The 18699-nt window shown below is 39.1% G+C and overlaps 1 protein-coding gene across 1 annotated transcript in view; it reads right to left on the bottom strand.

The window, feature by feature from the left end:
- LOC113014369 (IgGFc-binding protein-like) overlaps window positions 1-16033 on the bottom strand; it is a 99192-nt gene extending 83159 nt beyond the window's left edge. Inside the window, exons 1-22 of the mRNA XM_026155840.1 lie at window positions 15901-16033; window positions 15010-15070; window positions 14869-14892; window positions 14081-14196; window positions 9160-9438; window positions 8964-9059; window positions 8655-8820; window positions 8004-8404; window positions 7338-7914; window positions 6663-7246; window positions 5292-5844; window positions 4601-5199; window positions 4021-4178; window positions 3393-3793; window positions 3030-3226; window positions 2456-2851; window positions 2085-2368; window positions 1550-1827; window positions 1312-1431; window positions 991-1175; window positions 705-865; window positions 169-420 (exon numbers count right to left, since the gene is read on the bottom strand). Of these exons, the coding sequence (XP_026011625.1) occupies window positions 169-420; window positions 705-865; window positions 991-1175; window positions 1312-1431; window positions 1550-1827; window positions 2085-2368; window positions 2456-2851; window positions 3030-3226; window positions 3393-3793; window positions 4021-4178; window positions 4601-5199; window positions 5292-5844; window positions 6663-7246; window positions 7338-7914; window positions 8004-8404; window positions 8655-8820; window positions 8964-9059; window positions 9160-9438; window positions 14081-14196; window positions 14869-14892; window positions 15010-15055 (5873 nt within the window). The 5' untranslated portion in view covers window positions 15056-15070; window positions 15901-16033. The remainder of the gene's footprint in view (window positions 1-168; window positions 421-704; window positions 866-990; window positions 1176-1311; window positions 1432-1549; window positions 1828-2084; window positions 2369-2455; window positions 2852-3029; window positions 3227-3392; window positions 3794-4020; window positions 4179-4600; window positions 5200-5291; window positions 5845-6662; window positions 7247-7337; window positions 7915-8003; window positions 8405-8654; window positions 8821-8963; window positions 9060-9159; window positions 9439-14080; window positions 14197-14868; window positions 14893-15009; window positions 15071-15900) is intronic.
- Between the last annotated feature and the right edge of the window lie 2666 nt (window positions 16034-18699).

Below are 18699 nucleotides of genomic sequence, written 5' to 3'. Positions count from 1 at the left end.
GAAGACAGGCAGACGTTTAAATATCCCACATTATAAAGCAAAGCAGCAGAATTCATTATGAGGAAGAATTGGTGGAGAAAAACCGAGGAGAGGTCTGTCTGGGGCTGATTCTTTCAAGTTTTTAATAAAGTATACTAAGACAAGGTGACACTGCAAACGTGCTCTTACTCTGCAGTAATAAGATCCCAGCGGACGGGGTAATTTGGCATGTTGACTGGTGTGGCCCAGCAGGAGTCCAAAATAGTGGAGATCTGGCTTTGATCCACTCCTTCTGTTCTCACCGCCACATATAACCTCTGATCTATTTCCATTTGTATGTTTGTGTCACTCCTGAATGGGAAGCGGAAGCCAGGGTCCTGGAAGGGGATCATTCTCATGCTGTACTGTCCTTGACCGATTGCAATCTTCTTCCTAATGATGCTACAAAAAACATAATAATACTACAAATGAGTTCATTATTAAATGATGAACATTATTAACATGCATGAACATCAAAAAGTGTAATGTTAATGTGCGGCAAAAATGACGTTCTCATTTTCATGTTTTTATTTTGTCTTATTGTCAGTATTGTGATCTTAAAGCACTATCTTTCAAAATAAGTTCCCAAAAGATGCCTGAAGTGCACATTTAATTACATAAAACACTGGAATATGTAAAAATCTAATCTAAGTATTGTATATAATGCATAGGAGATGTATTGTTACCTTTCTACAGGATTGATGCCCACGGCCATAGACAGGGCCTGATTCAGGGGGTATTCGCAGCAGAAACGCAGATTGATGCTCCTCTGGCGGCTGATAAGACTTCCATGAGGATCCACAAAACCCTGGACGATGTTCTCATACATGAAATGTGTTCCGTTGCTCTAAAATTAAAAAAACAAAACATTACAAATTGAATATGATGTCATTTATAATATAAATGACAAAACATGACATGTACAGTATAATAACAGTGACTATCCATAATATTTTGGTTTTATAACTGTACCCTGAGTGCTGTCCCACACAGATGGTTGTCATTGTCAAAGTGGAAAACCAGTCGACCATACTCAAGAGTCCCATTGCAGGATTCATCTCGGAGATGGAGGGCATCAGAGTGAAAGCCAGCCTCAAATAGCTGACAACGGGACACGGACATGGTGCCTGAACTACTGGCACAAGTGATGGTTGAGTCTGTTAATATAAGTTTAAAAAGAAGAATAAGAAAACAAATAACTAACAAATCCCATTTTTCTTGTACAAACTGCACTGCAGTACCATTGCCAATGACCCAAAAATAAAACAAGGTTTAAATAGGAGCTTCCTTCACCATAGCTTTCACTGTTGCCTCGGTCATGGTGTTCATCACAGAAGCAGCCATAGACACCGTCCTTCTTACCACACCACTCGTACTCTGTGCAGTCCAGCTGTTCACATGGGTCTGACTCCTCTGCAGAAGAAGAGTGACAGGAGTACAATAAAACAAAGCCAATCTTTCAAGAAAAACCTGTTAAGCTCTATCAAAAGACATCAAAAAGACATCACTTAATTATCCAGCACAAACTTACCACACAGTAAACCAGAGCGCCAGTCAGGGATGTCTAGCCCTAGAACAGAGCAGGTTTTCTCATAGGCTGAGACAGCAGAACACAGCATGCCATTGGCTGGAGTGTAGAGGCAGAGGTCATAGACACAGGAAGTGAAAAATGGCTCGGGGTCAGAGTGCAGGTGACAGGCTCTGAATGGACCGGTGGTGTTGGTGATGACACTGCAGAGTTGGGAGTATTCTTCTCTAAAGGTGCAGTCATTCAGTCCATCACCACTTCTTTGATCAGTAGACCCACATCTGGAAAAGACATTATATGTTTAACACTTTGGGAAATTTTGTGTACTTTGGTAAAATGTCCTGTACATCTACACTCCCAATTCACACTCAACACAATGGTACATTTATTATTTTTACTGGGATGTAATATATATGCTGTTGTCCTTAAATGTCCATAAAATCTTCTCATTCAAAGCAAGACATTATGTTATATGAGTTGATGAAGGTCAACAAGACTCTATTTTTGGAATATCCTAAAGAAGTTCCAAACAGCTCACCCTGGTTGGCTTCTTGTTGACTTCCAGCTCTGTCCAAAGTCATTGTCATTTTGTGCCAGTGTGCCATTGGGTGAGACTTTGTCATCCCCAGAGTCGCCATTGAAGTTTCCACACATACCTGTGACTCTGTTTTGACGGTTTTGGGCGATTCTTACCAACAAAGTACTCTGGCCATCAAACTGGACCGCCAGGTCAAGTGCATCGACAACTATGTAGCTGCCTTCCCTTACCACCTGAGCTAAAGTTCTTGCAGAGGTGGGAAGAGACACTTCTCCACTATTTACCTAGAAGAACAAGCGTTATGAGAGACATGCAAAGTACCTGCTGTGAAGGTGTTCATATGAGCGAAACATAGAAAGCTTAGTATTTACCGTTACTCTTTTATTGGGTCCGATCCTGATGTGCACACTTTCTGGATGATTTGAGAGGTATATGTCCACTGCAGACACAAATGACACACGGTTGTTTCCACGGTGATTGTTGGTGGCTATCACCTGAAACTGGGTTTCATTGGTGCCATGGTTTGTGCTCTCAGCGATGATGTAGGAGCAAGTTCCCTGGAAATGAGCCACTGCTCCATCAAAGGTGATGTAGTGTGGATCCCCCCACACTGTGCAGGTGGACATGGCATCGTAACAGCCCAGCTGGCCGTCTCTGATGGAGCACTGTTGTGCAGGAGTGCAAGATGCAGCAGAACATCGCAGGTCATTTGGAGCGTGACATTCACATCTCTGTGAGCAACCGTCTGTCCAGAAGGACTCGCCAGCCTGTGTGAGAGAATGTAACAAAAAGAGGAAGAATAACCGCAGTTTATAGTAAAGCCTACCATGTATTTACTGTTGCCAAGCTGTCATTGTTAATTATCTGCTCAACTCATTTATGCAATTAAAACCTTTAAACTATATCCCTCTTTTATATAGCTCTATGGTTCTTTGTAGAACTTACATTATAGTAGAATCCATTATACTGGCAGCCACAGCGTTCCACTGGGACACAACTGGTTCCACTCCTGCGGTAGCCTTCGTCACAGAAACATCCCTCAGAGCAAGCCCGTTCACAGGTGGTATCATTACTGCTGGCACAGGTGTGGCCACAGTCAGTACCACACAGCTCATAATGGCTGTTGGCTGGACAGTCCAGTGCTAAAAAATCAAGAAAGCAAAAGATGGATGTCAGGTGGTTAAAAAAAACAGTCATGAAACTTAGACACCATATTTCAACACACTTACAAAAACAACAACAAAAAAGAAGCATTTTATTTTCTTGTGCTTGATACTATATCAGCAACACAATGGCAGGTTCACTCACCGCAGGTGGTATTTTGTCTCCAAGGGTAGATTCGAACATTAGCAGACTGACAGGCTCTAACATATGTTTCAAGAGCCCTGCAAAGGAGGTCATGACCTCGATTTCCTGCCACACACACGTCAAACACACAGTCGTTGAAATATGGTGCACGGTCCACCTCCTCGTGGCAGAAACTGAAGGGCCCATCAGCTGCCTGGATCACCTCACATTGATCTCTAGCGGGCTGTTCATTGGGACATCTCGGACATGATGAGCCGCATCCATCACTGCAGGTGTAGTTTCCTGGGACCTTCCAGGCTCTCCCAAACTCATCTGGAGATGCGACTGTTATTCCAGATGGGGTGTAGAAGTCATCATTTGAATTTCCATTGAAGTTTCCACAAAGTCCACATGTTTTTCCCCTTTTGATGAGAACAGTAAGATAAAACAGATTCATTGGTTTTACTGTGGGGAGGATTATCAATCTTATGGGACACCCCAAAAGACCATTCTGAGCCAAATAAAATCCTGTACATTCGAATTATGTTATAAAAGTGTGGTAGTGCACAACTATGAACACTTTTAAAGGTGTGAGTGTGTGAGTAATTGCAACACCAGCTGATTTTGAGCGAAGATGAATGGCAGATACCTGTAATTTGGAGGCACAGTGATAGAAACTGTACTCCATCCATCGTATATGACGCTTAAGCCAAAATCAGTGCGGACAATTGTTCGAGATCCACTGGCAAAGATAGATACTCGACTTCCATTCAAGAGAATTGGTACATTCTGTGTTATTCCATTTACCTGGGACATTGGAAGAACAATTTAGGAAAGCCAAAAATATTTAATTTTATTCATATGGCCTTTATCCGTAGTCATATGTCAGCACTAAACAAATGTAATAGCAGCACAATGACCAACAGCAATTATTTACCAAGGGTCTCTCACATTTGGTTATTTTTTATTACTGTCCCTACAAGTGTAAGTGATAGCTCATTGTTAAAAATAAACTCAGTGAGGCTCTCTAGTGAAGAAATTGAAGTTTCCAGACTACTTTCTCTTTAACATTCCTTTACAGCAATTTTTTGTTGTCCATTTTCTAACAATACTTTGCAGTTAAGTGGAGGTCTCTCTCATGGTAGGTTCATCTGTAACTGTCTGTGGCTTTAAATTTTGCTTTTTATAATGTAAAATATGAGTAATTGTTCAGAAACAGTTCCGCTCACCTCTACCATACCCCTGTTGTATCTTGACATGTGCACATGATAGCCCCACACATTCACGAAAACTTCTGCTGTGACTGAAACTGGCAACCCATTCAATGCCTCATTCTTAGCTTCCACAGAAAACTGATTCAGCTCATCAGTGGCATTACAAAGGGTCACCAGAACATAGCGACATGTTCCTTGGAAGTCATAAGCCTTACGATCAAAGGTGAAATAGTGAGGGTCTCCAGAGGCAGAGCACGTGCCAGAAGGGTTGGGATGGCAGCCAAACTCGCCCTCCACCACACGGCAGGACTCCTGGGGCCCACAGGAGTTGGGAGTACAGTGGACGTTCCCTGTATTTCCGTTACAGGTACACAAGCTCTGACATTCTTCACCATCCCAGAACTGCTCACCACTTTCGCGATAGCGTCCTTGATGATAGCATCCACAAGATGTTGGTGGAACACACTGGTCACCATTGAGGATAAAACCACTGTTACACTGACAGCCCTCCTGGCACACAGTATCACAGGTGAAGGGGAAAGAGAGGCTGGGGCAAGCAGAAGGACAAGAGGTTCCACAGAGTTCATAATGGCTGTTTGATGGGCAGGTTAGTGCTGGAGAAGAACAAACAGGTTAACATATGAAAGCATTTTTAAACATTTGGAGATCGTGGCTAGAATTAATTCAAAAACAGTTGAATGCTTACCACAGCCAGTTGCATTTCTCCATTGTCCTAAGGCAACACCCTTCTGTTGACACATTAGTGCATAATCTCGTAGGACGTCACACAGAGTTGATGCTGGATTGTTAGAGCCCCTCATGATCTCCACACATACATCCACCTGCTGCCTTGGGTCAACCACAGACCAACAGGGTACAAATGGCCCATCTGGTGATCTGAGAATGCCACAGTACTGACTAGAATTAAAATCGGTCCTAGGATCATGACCTCTGCTTTCCACACAGTGAGCAGCCAGAGAGCCAACTCGCCAGCTGTCTCCAAAGTCCTGAGAACTGTTGACCAGGACACCGTTGGGTGTGCGGAAGTCATCATGCGGACGACCATTGTAGTTACCACAGAGTCCACCCAGTGAACCGCTGTAGACACCAGGAGCAGTGACACGGACAAAGTGAGGCCAGACTGTCTGCACAGTTACACCAAAGGAGGTGCGAATGATGACACTGCGCAGGTTGCTGTAGAAAATTTGGATTCCATTGGACCCAGCACTGAAAGGCAGCCTGATCACCTGACCAGCCACCTAAAAGGCATTAAAATAGTCAGTCATAATAATTATAATAACACTTTTAAGTAAAGACCATTTTGTTAATGAGGTTTCCATCTGTCATTTCCCAATAAGTCCTAAGCTTGGTACTTATTGTAGAATGTAGTAGATAATTTTTTTTTTTACCAAACAACCAGTTTGGAGCTATTATATTAGATCATTTTTATTTGTAACAATTTCCAGATTGACTCTTAGAGCTAACTGGTCTTCCTTAATGCAGCTCCAAAACTCTGCAACAGCCTTTTCTGTCTATCTTACATCCTGACTGTTTTAATTTATTATGCTTTAAAGTGCCAATTGTTTCAAATGCTTCAATATACACCACTATAATCAACATCTGTTGTATTTACTATACTGTCGTACTATAAAAATGTCATACTATAATGATCATATGGCAGCCTGTGATGTGATGGTCTGTTTAAATGAAGGAGTATATCAGTAGGACAAATTGATAGTTAGTTAAATAACATCATACTAAATTAAAAAGTAAAAGTGAATATAAAATGAATAATTTTGGTACACTATAAAGGAATTCATTCTTATAGGGGAAAAAAGCAACTCAAAGCTAAGTGACAGTATTTAAAGGTAACCTTTCCTATTTCAGATTTTCTGGTGTAATATTCTGGTTACAATGAAAACAACAATGTAGAATAATGTCCGCATAAGTACAGAGTGATCTCTACTTAATGATTCCCTATTATTAGTAGCTTATCTGCTTGTGTCAACTTTTTTTTGTGTCTTTCATTATGACACATTAATCTACAATGACTTTCAATTGTATTTCTGTCATTTACCTGAACTTTGCCGTTTATTTCCATCTCAATTGAGACCTGTGTCCCCTCTGCCTCAAACTTTAGCACATTGGAAAAGCCTTGCTGGTTTCTTGGCACTTTTTCTGCTGTCACCGTGAAGTTTGGGTGACTGGACAGTCCCATAACTTTGGCAAGTGTCAATTGACACGCCCCAGGATATTGGTATGTCAGTCCATCAAATGTCTGATATGACCCTGGGCCTCTGATCCAGCATGTTTCATAGCTATTTGGTCTGCATCCTCTTTCTCCATCCTCCACCCTGCATGATTCAAATGGCCCACAACCATGAGAGTTGCAAGTCATGGAGCCATAACTGCAGCTACAACGTCTCCCACAGTTTTCATCTAGTATTACAGTTTGTCCAGAGCGGTAGTAACGGCCCTCAAAGCTGCAGCCACACTCGGCATGAGGGACGCAGACCCCACCACTGAGGATGTAGCCTGAATCACAGATGCAGCTTTCTTGCACAGGGAGAGGACAGTTGTGGGTGGAGTTGGGATTGAGACAAGTAGCTGGACATCCTGTGCCTTCAGACTCAAAGTGGCTGTTGGCTGGGCATGGAATTTCTAGAAAGAAGAGGAAAAATTAGATTTTAGCATCTGTGGCATTTTAATAAAATTATATTTTGAAATAATTTTTAAAAATTTGTTAATATACCACAAAAGCCGGTTCTCCTCCAGCTTTGCAGCCGAATATTATTTTGTTGACACTGACTTGCATACACACTTAAGGCTTGACAGAGAATAGGTTGGTACCCTCCTCCTACACACAGATCATACAGACAACTGTCCGCAAAGGACTGTGGAGGAAGTTGCTGATGGCAAGCAGCAAAAGGTCCAGAACTACTGCTGAGGATACCACAGTGGTCAGTGTTGCTGTACAATGCTGTCTGTTGTGCAGTGCAGCCAGCACAGGCCAGACCTCCACACTGTGCCTCACAACCAGGCTCATCATCCCCTGATGCTCTCCAGCTGTTAGCAAAAACCACATCAGAGCTCACAAGCTGGCCCTGGCGTGTGCGAAAGTCATCTTGAGGTTGATTGTTGAAGTTTCCACAAAGACCGCATGTTGTATTCTGATAAGTGTAGGTCAAGCTGATCTGGACATAATGATTTGTGTCATAAGACACCACTAAACCAAAGTCAGTGCTGACGACCACAGAAAAACCTGACTCATAAACTTGCACGGTGCCATTGCTAAGGGAGAATGGAGTGGATGCAAAGTTCCCGTTAACCTGTAAAAACACCAGCATACAGAAAGAGTAAAACACACATGTCACAAACACATATCACCGTAAGTTTAAACTTGATTCTTATTCCATACCTTTGCCTGACCACGACGTCCTTTGACAAGCTCAATTGTGTCATTGTAGACATGCACTTTCACCAGTCGTGTCCAAGAGACTTGAGTACTGCCTCTGTGCTCATTTTTGCCTTCTACTCTGTAGTAGGGCAGTCCACTATTACATTGCTCAGAGAGAACATAGGTGCAAGTGCCCTGAAAGTGGAACACTCGGTTATCAAAGGTGTAGTAATGGGGATCACCACTTATGGTGCAAGTGCGTCTCTGCACTGTCTGGCAAGAAAACTGGAAGGAAGTTTGCTGGCAGATCTGTGAAAAGGAGCACGGCTGGTTGCGGCACTGCAGGCCTGCTGAGGTGCATGTGCACTTCTGTGCACAGGTCCTGTCACTCCAGAAGGAATCACCAAGCTGCACTGGTAAACCTTTGAAACAATAGAAAAATGAATACTTTACATTTTTTTACTTCAACTTGAAGAGATTCTTACTACTCAAACAGTGTTCATTTTTAAATTTTAGGATTCATTTTTGTTTACTGTTTTCACAGAGTGAAGATCAAAAAATGAAGGGCTAGAGAGGGGGATTGTCATTTATTATAATAACATTCTTCTCATAGAATTCTCGTAGAATTTTGATCAGCTGGCTATGATGATCGTTCTCTAGTTCAGATCTTACTGTTGAAAGTACAGCCTCTTGATCCATGGTCTGTCCTGAAGGCCCAGCGACCGGGCACATGGACATTGCTGCTGAGACGGAAATTTGAGAACTGTCCTGTTGCGTTTCCTGAGAATGATCCAGGGATGGAAAAATGGTGAACAGAATTGACTGTGTCATATCCAGCCTGAAAATGACATGTCACACTGTTAAAAATAATTGCATGGTTATTTTGTATTTATATATCCCTGCATTTAACTTAAAGTAAGAGATGGCCACAAAAACTAAAAATATATGTTTTTACTATATTATATTTTAAATGGTACCAACCTGTATAGAATATGCTGTGTAGGCTATTTGCCCATAGTTCATCAACACAAATGAGTACTGGCCACCCGATATCAGGACAGCTTGGACTGTTGTTTGCTGAAAACAAGCAACTTCTTGTTTTTAAAGTATATATATTCATAGGTATTATAACCCTATGCTTCATATTGATTGCATAATTTAGTAAGAGGTGACTTACTGTTCCACTCGTTGGATAATATGCCACCTGATACCAAGTTGCAACAAAGACCCAGTTTGCATTAAAATTGAGTCCTGGAAAGTATTGATTAATGTCCTGTGTAGCTTGCTGGAGAACACTGCCGCTGGTGTATTGGTTGTAGTAGATCTGACCATTTCCTCTGTTGTCTAAATCTGTCCAGAATGGAGCGATGATGTCTCTGGATCCATACATTGGAAACAGTTGCGGGGTGTAGCTAGACCATGATGCATCAAAGGTCAGATGCCCATTGTGGTTTACCTAGAAAATAAAAACATTCTTGTAAGTCAAAACCAGTATAAATTAGGTATCAACTGTAGGCACTTCAGACACAGGTGTTGATCACTTGTTATTAAAATGGTGGATCTGATATCACTGTGTTGGTCTTGTTCCTGCATCATCATAGTAATTATGGTCCAGGATCAATATTACAACTGACCAGTCACGTTGTTATAATATTATGTCTTTGTAAGGAAATGTAAGGATGTGTATGTAATGTAAGGAAAAACATTTTAATAAATACATTGTCAGGGTTAAGCTTGCTGTTGGCCAAATTTATGTTACTTGCTGATTTGCAAGTGATAGTTTTTAATAGCATTAGCCAGATTCTTGACTAATGCGAACTCAATTTTCAGACATGCTCATGATCAGTTGCGATGTTGGCCCTGGACGAGCATTATTATGATGATATAGGAACAGCACCAACACAGGGATATCAAATTGTACCATTCAAACCTATACTATACCTGTAGCGTAGTATAAATAAATAGAGGAAACAATAATTACTCACTGATGGGGTAATGAGTCAGATTCACAAATATAAACAAAATACTTTTAATATCAACTTTTAAAAGTTGATATTTAAGTACTCTATACCTAGTTTGCAACTATAAGGATAATGTTAGCTTTGTGCTAGCCATTTCTCATATTTATACTAGTTTAGTTAGCTGGAGATAAAATACCATTGCTCGTTTTCTGACTCATCCACATTCCAGTATAAGAGATTGCTTACTGTTAAAATGCTTTAGTTCAATGCCCAGAACAAACATGAGCTAATTTGGCAAAAACTGGAATTTTACTTATTAGTGACACAGTGCAAATTGTTTGAGCTGATTTTGCCCATAGATTACATGTAAAAGATAAATGGCCACACTGCAAAGCTTTAGCGGATAGTTCTGACCACTACTATCTATGTGTTATAAACCAGCTGATGATAAAGGGGTCTATCTGAGAAAGTAGATCCACCCTAAGATAAACATTACAGATCTGCATTAGGATCTGCTTGTGCCCAGGTGAAGTAAATTTCATCATTAGCTGGTGATCAGAAGACCAATACCCTGTCAATTTTTTGTGACCACATGAACTCATCAACGTAAACACAATGGTTCACTTAACCAACTTTGTCTCCTACAGACAGAATTCAAAGAAGTGTACCAGAAATAATGTCTAATTTTTATCTAAAGAATACTAGGAGTTTTCTTTCTTTCTTTTGTTTAACCTTTATTAGGAGAAAATCGTTTTGCCTAACAATCAGACACCAGCAGCCCATGCTGATATTTGGGGAATCTTTATTCAACTATTAAATATAATAATATTTAATAATATAATTTATAGCAACAAAACTTTCATTATGTATGATGTATTCTGATGTCATTGTGTTGCTAGCAACTGTCTAATAACAGGTTAAAATTATTCATTTCAGATGTTTATGTACCTACAGTACCTTAGAAAAGCATCATTTTCATTTCCCAACAATAACATCTAATTTATATTCACAAAAATTATACATGATGTATCATTCCATGTACTATTTTACAAAGTCAAGAACAATTATTTGGGGCGGGATTTTATGTGTTTTTTGCCTGTCCCATTTGGTTCTTTAGACATCAAAATTTCAGTCTGAAGGCCAACAAAGATACCCTACAGATTTACTTTAACAAGTCGATCATCACGGCCCTGCCATAGTGGTCCATTTGATCCATCATTGTTGTTATTATTTATTTATTTTATTATATTTTTAGTTGTTAAAGATGGGACAGACATGGCTGGGGGATAGGAAAGGGAGGAAGGAAAAGAAAAAAGCTATAGCCCTGCCCCCTAGGGCATGAAGCAGGCATGGAGGAGATCCAGGCCCCAGAGTGCGAGAGCCCAAGGAGGACCATTGGAGGGGCATCCATGTCACCCTCCTGGGAAAAGCTGAGGAGACCCCAGACAAGGGGTCACCCAGCAGCCACAGAGCAGAAGCCAGAGGGGGCTGCAGTGACGTGCCCGCGGGCTCTGCCGGCAGCCAGCTGTGCCAGAGTGAATCAAGCCGCAGGCCCAGAGGCCTGAGGGCCCCCAACCCCTAAGAAGGACGTGACTGAGCCCCGGGCACCCAGTCCCAGATACCTAGAACCACCAACACACCGACGCCTGGAGTGTGACGAGTGGAGATAGGCCTCCTTCCCAGAGAGGTGGAGTCTAAGTCCCGACTCCCGACCTGACATATAGACTAGAGATGGACCGATATTACGTATCGGTATCGGTCCGATACTGACCTAAATTACTGGATCGGATATCGGAGAAAAATAAAAAATGTAATCCGATCCATTAAATATCACGAAAGCACCTCACAAAACTTGCAACACGCCGTAACTCACCTCAGAACGTTAGCACGTCGGAGCAGTATGCATCACGTGATAGAGCGGCTGTGGCATGCGGGACCTGTCAGTGGTCTGGATAGCATTTGGAGCTTCGCTAGCAACCCGGCATTTCATCTCCGACAAAGTTATCCCCGAGAGAAGTAAAGCAAGTGTGTAAGTCCATCTCTGAATGTAAAGCATTCCTGCGTTAAGCTTAACAAGCGACTGCCTCTCCTGCTGCTACTACAATCATGAAACTGCTTAATGATCAGCTGATCGGCTTTTCTGTCACGAGTCCGTCTCTCTTGTTTGTTTTTGGCCCACTTTGCACCAGAAAGAGGAAACCAGCGGCTGAACAACAGCAGCACGTTTAAGCTTGATCAGCTGTTGTTAGAATTTATTTAATATTACTTTCTACTCGAGGATCTTTTTCTACGTAGCTGACGCTGGTAACTGTGCAGGGGCGGATCTAGCAAAGTTTAGCCAGGGGGGCCGATAGGGCATTAACAGGGAAAAGGGGGCACAAAGACATACTTTTCTTTCTTATTCTCATTTAAAATTTCTAGCTTTTAATAAGTAATTATTTGACACCCAAAGTTTTAATTTGATGTAAAAGGAATAGAAGTCAATTACTGTATATAGTGACTATTAAGTCTAATATACCCTAGTAAGCTATAGTACTTTTTCCTTTGGGAAGGTACCATCTGTGCAGTCTGCAATTTTGTTGAAGAAAGATGTTGAATCTATTTAATATTTCTTGAAAAATAATTGATTTCTGTGCATTTTTTTTCACACTGCATCAAATTAAGGTTGATTACGTCGATTAAGCATCATGAGGTGGAGCGTGAGGGGTGGTTCCCTATTTTTTATTTATTTATTTTTTGTTGTTGCTGGGAGTTGGAACCCTATTAGTTAGGTTGCTTAATATTTACGCTAAGTACTCTTTAAAATACCAGAATAGGGAGGATGGTGTAGGTTTAAGTTTATTAGATTGATCAGTATTGCTGATTTTTTGCATACAGGTATAACAGAATAGCTTTAGTGTAGTTGTTGTTTTAAACTTGAGTATGAACTTATACAAAATGCAGCAAGATATTTAAAAAAACAGTTTTGTTGATTAAAAAACACTATATCGGATTCATATCGGTATCGGCAGATATCCAAATTTATGATATCGGTATCGGACATAAAAAAGTGGTATCGTGCCATCTCTAATATAGACACAGACATACAGGCACACACAGACACAAACATCCATTCCCTCCCTCATGCACACATACCAATACTCAGCACTCACCTAATGTGAAGACAAACACTAATGGACACTGTACACACAATCACAACCCCCAACCATACTCTATATCCCAGGTCCAGGTGCCCTCGCCCCACAGGGGGACACCGCACCATCTTGCACAGTTCAAGTCTGAAATTCCAGTGTGTAATTAAAATATTTTAGCATGACAACTGACTAAGAAAAAAATCAACATGAGATTTTTGTGGAGTGAAGTCGAGTACAAGGAAGCAAGGTTAATGTACACTGCAGTCATGTATAATTAACTGTATGCAACAACAAACTCTGACAGCACTTTAATAGTGTCTTTAATAGTGACTAAGAATCGTTAACAATTTGGTAACCTATTGTGATTCATAAAGTAAGCTTTTGGTGGAAAGGAATGACACCCTTGCTACCTGATGTGGGGATATGCAGAGGTGGCAGAAATACCAAACAGTGTTTGGTCTCCACACGTGGCAAAAGCTGAAAGATGTTCAAAGAGTGACCTGATGCACACATAGGTATATATGCACACATTAACATGTGGGACTCTTACTAAATAGCTGCCTTTGTCAAACTATGTGAGTTGTCCCCTGGTGGTCATTAGAAAAAACATATATTTAAGGAACATATTGCGAGCATTGACTTCACTTTCAGACCCAAAAGCTACATCCAGCCATCTTTTTTTGCAGTCTACGATAAATCATCACTGCTGTACAGCTACATTTTCCTTGTAAGTAATTATTGGTCCTACATTCCACCACACAGAAGCATTCAACTATTTTTATGTATTTTGGTACTGGATGAAAATGACAAGTCGGCAAGTAATTTTGAAATTGAACATACATTATTACTTTCATAACAGTGAATTTTCTTTTCTTTTTCTTTTCATTTTCTTTTTTAAGCATGTACAATTCAGCTCTGTGGTTGTAACTGATTTGTCACTGCATTTAAAATGCAGATGTATAAAACAAAGATGTTTGAGTTTTCCAAAACATATTTTACTTACATAAATCTGATTATATGACTGTCCAAAATACAGGAAAGCACGCTGTAGGACAATAAGAGGAGAACTTCCATCGTCTGAAGCAGTGCTTGTTGTTCCAGATATTGGATAGAGGGTACCTTAAAAGAGTAAAAAGGGATTTGCCCCATTATGCTGCAGTTTAAACACTGTATCCTACAGATACAGTGTCTTAATAAATACAACCCCAATTCCAAAAAAGTTACTGTCAAAAAGGTAACTAAAAACACATTGAAGTTATTTGCAAAACTCAGAAACTTCAATGTATTTGAAATTAAACACACAAACAGTTTGAACTTAGAACTGTACCATTAAAAAAATATATTGGTTCATTTCAAATTTGATGGCAGCAACAAATCTTATAAAAGCTGTGATTCTAAAAAGGAAAACATGAAGGAACACTTTGCAAATCGTTGTTTAGATTCCAATTCCATTACTTTATTTTGGAATTGGGGTTGTACAGCATGAAGAACCAGAATAAATCCTTTTGAAAGCATTTTGGCCTGTCATAGCAGGAAGAGTAAATCAGAACACAAAAACAGAACACTATAGAACTAAAAAACAACAACCAATAAGGAGGTTGTGGCCTCAGACTGAACTCAGATCAGATTATTCAAAAGCCACCTGATGAGATAACTCTTATATTAAAATAATGTGCAGCTAAAATTATTTTGATGCCAGAGGAAAAAGTTTGGATTACTGTTAGTGTTTTCTGATAGATCTTCAAGAGAATGTTAATAAATTATAGAGAGGTGATCAAAGCTTTCACTTACTTGTTGTCTGAGGACTCACATGACCTATCACAATAAGCACGTGTTTGAATACAAATCTTAGAATCCTCACATCGTTAAACAGCAATAATCTAATCAATACAACAACAATAAATCATTAGGCTGATTTTATTTAATACTCACCTATAATCACCAAAAGCAGCAAAAACAATAGGGTTTGACCCGCCATAACTCAAAATCAAACCTGCAGAATGAATATACATAAATAAAAAAGTGGGTATGCAACATGTATATGTACACAATTTGTTAAGTAGCTTATAGAACAGAAGATGTTTTAAATTGTTTAAATGTTGATGTGCACTGAAATACTCTCAGCTAATAATATAGGCATTACTGTGCGATATCAGTGAAATCTAAACATGGTGTAATGGCTATCTTTGTTTCTTCTTGGAGTTCTCTATTTCTCTTATATCTAAAATAAGAGTCTGGATGGACAAGAGGCTGTTTTATGCGTCGGTTTGTGCAACAACGACGGTAAAACCATCGCGTCAATTCAACATTCACTTGTTTTATTTTTCACAAATTCTCACAACAAAAGCATCATATCCCTTTCAGGCTTTTCAAAATAAAACATGTAATAACTATAAATGGCGCTAACACATGGCTTTATAAATTTCAGCATACACATAATATAATAGCACATAATAATAATATAAAACAATCCCAGAGAAGTCTGAAAATAATTTTTAGTTTAACCTCCTAAGACCCGAACTCTTCCATGGTGTGCATTTTTAAATTCTCTTTGATATTTGGGCATATTGGGGCCAGATGAATGTAAAAACAAAGAATTACCAGATTTATTTTTTTTTACCTTATTTTTGTTTTCAAGAAAAATAAAAGCCACATAGGAGGATATTCGTTTAAAATTTTGATAGAACAGTAGCAGTATAATGTCCTCATAAGTGGATATCAGGCCCATGCAAAATTGAGTATTTTGGTCTAAATAACCCAAAATGTGATGTCCACATATGTGGACGCCAGGTCCTAGGAGGTTAACCGAAATAACTTAATTACCTTGCCACGTCTTCTTTGGCTCATATACATCTCATGTGAAGCAACAGGACTCCCTGCAGCACTGCTTTTGTACTGCCAGCACTGGCAGAGTTCCAGTAAATGTTCTTTGTCTTACCTCTAATGTGCACGAGACACTCACAAAGAACATTGTTTCCTCATAGCAATGAATCATACTTTTAAACATTCATTATAATAATCTCGAGTTATTGTGCACATTAAAAAAGAAGAAAAGGAGATGTAATAATGTAACAAAGGCCTGAGTAAGGAATTGTGGGACAGTATTTGTTTCAGATAGGCTATTCTTAGACAATTCAAATCTATATCGTTTAATCTGTCAAGTAAAAAATAAATAAATGCAAACAAAACAAAAAAAAAGTTCTGTTTTTTCTTTTTGTTACTTTTTTTTTATTGGTGTCAGTAACAAGTTGCGCTTCAAATGCCATCTGGAGGTCTTAAAACTATTGCAGAGACTGGTCTACATAGTTTTGGTTTTGTTTTCTTGGTTTTAAAATACCACATCTTCTATGGGAAATCTGATTTCAACACAATGTCTGAGAACAAAAAAAACAAAACAAAACAACATCAGTCATGCAGAACAGAAAACAAAACAGAAAGGTGTGCCTAACCATAGCACATACGTCTATGTCAAAGTTGTTAACTAAAACTAAACTAAAACTAGATATGAGCAAACATTTAGTTAACTAAAATAAAAACAAACACTAGACTCCAAAATGTTTGCAAAATAACTGAAATAATACATGGAGCTGAAAACTAACTATAAAAAATATATATAGGGAGAGAGGAAGTTGTATTATTTGTTGCTTTTGTAAAAATTCTATCAAAAGGCTTTCATTGACATGTTTATCGAGACTCTGAATGTCACTACTATCAAAAGGTTCTGTATTTGCATTGTAACATTTTCCTAAATGTTGCCTCTGACATATACCATACATACAGTAATCATTAAAAAGACTAAAACTGATGCTGACAGTAATAACAACTAAAATTAAACATTTTCATACAATAAACGAGTACGTGACCTGACTTGAAAAAATTTCAAAACAGAATTAAAATAAAAACTAATTAGAATATACAAAATTAGAATACCTCTGATCTATGTACATGTAGTTCAGTATTTCCTTTTTCCTCTTTATGAAAGTGTATAACCGACCACTTTTATAACTAATCCCTTTACGGTTTTTTGTTTGTCTTTTTTTATTTTGTTTAGGTTACTGAGTTTATTTAGAATCCTAGAGTGGGTCATAACTCTTAATGCACAAAATTTTAATTACCTGATGCACTTAAAGAACAGGGCAAGCAAGTAGTGAATTAGAAGTGTTTAACATTTGTTTTGTTTTAAATGCTGCTCTGGCTTTGTGCGTGTGTGTGTGTGTGTGTGTGTGTGTGTGTGTGTGTGTGTGTGTGTGTGTGTGTGTGTGTGTGTGTGTGTGTGTGTGTGATTCAAGTATAGTTCAAAAGTTTTGAACTGTACTGGTGGGGACCAGCAGGCACTTGTGGGGTCCAAATGCCAGTCCTCATGAATTTGAAGGACTTTTTGATTGGTTTAGGGTAAGGCCTAACTGATTGAAAAATGTTTGTTTTCTCTTTGATCTCTTTTTATTAGAATAAGCAGTTATAATCATTTTCTTATACATATTGCATATTGTGCTCATGAAAGAGTTGATGCTCAGTCTATTCAAGGTCTTAAGCTTCGTTTGGCGCGTTGTCCCGACGATCTATTGTGTAAGTGACTTGGAGCAATAGAAGGTTAAACCGCATACACGCTTACAAACACAAATGCTTTAAACATAGGCCAGGCCAAGGGCCTGGAAATCATTTAGCTTCCAACTGCATTTGAGCTTGCCTAGCAACAAGTGACAGAAGTAGAGTCAAGAAATTGTAAGTCCCCAGGAATCATAATGGAAGAATGTGATAGAAAGAGGAACATCTCTGTCTGTTTTTATGCTGATATGGTGATGGTGTATATCTTACCCTGGGTGTGTTTAATAAAATGAAAAGTGTTGCTCACACACATAAGGAACATTAAGATTAAGTAAAGGTTAAGTAAAGTTAATATAAAGGATAGAGCCCAGAACATGATATTTTGAACCAACTTTGAATAATTAAGAGAACAATAGATGAACACAGTAGATTATTGAGGTGTAGCAGAGAGAGGCGTTTTGTTTTGTTTCCTGTACAGGAGATTTCAGGACAACAGCGACCGCAAGGGTTGGCGAGAATGAAGCAAGCCCCAGACCGAACAGAACCAACTAGAAGAGGGGGACCCAGAAAAGAAGCACAGAGCACAGAGAACCACATGTGTTGTTTAAGAGACTAAAAGTTCGTTAGACACAGGTTAAATGTGAGCATAAGAGTAATGATGCGAGTGGAAAAAAAAACATTAATTTCAGTGATGTTACAGGAAATCTAAAGGTCAACATAAAGTCATTCAAAATGTCCATTTGAAAACTATTATTTTGATCTTCTATCAAAACCCAGTATTCGTAATAAAACACACAGGCAGGTCATGTGTTGTAGTTTACCATACAACCATGGTAAAAAGAAAATACCACGTCTTTATATTGTGAAGTTTTATGCATGATCTCAAAGTAACAATAGTTTTAAAAAGACCTGGCCCTTAACAGGTCTTAAAATGAAGTAAATATAACCTTAGATGAACAACAATATATGACATATCACACCGTCTCATTATTTATTTAACAAAACAATATGTCATCATGAGCAGTTGTGCTGTAAAAAATAAAGCATCCTTACTGCTTGCACGTGAGTATGATGGTA

The sequence above is a fragment of the Astatotilapia calliptera genome, chromosome 3, assembly GCF_900246225.1.
Source record: "Astatotilapia calliptera chromosome 3, fAstCal1.2, whole genome shotgun sequence".
Taxonomy (NCBI): Eukaryota; Metazoa; Chordata; class Actinopteri; order Cichliformes; family Cichlidae; genus Astatotilapia; species Astatotilapia calliptera.
The sequence above is the reverse complement of the archived record's forward strand: the minus strand, read 5'-3'. Positions and strand labels throughout refer to the sequence as shown.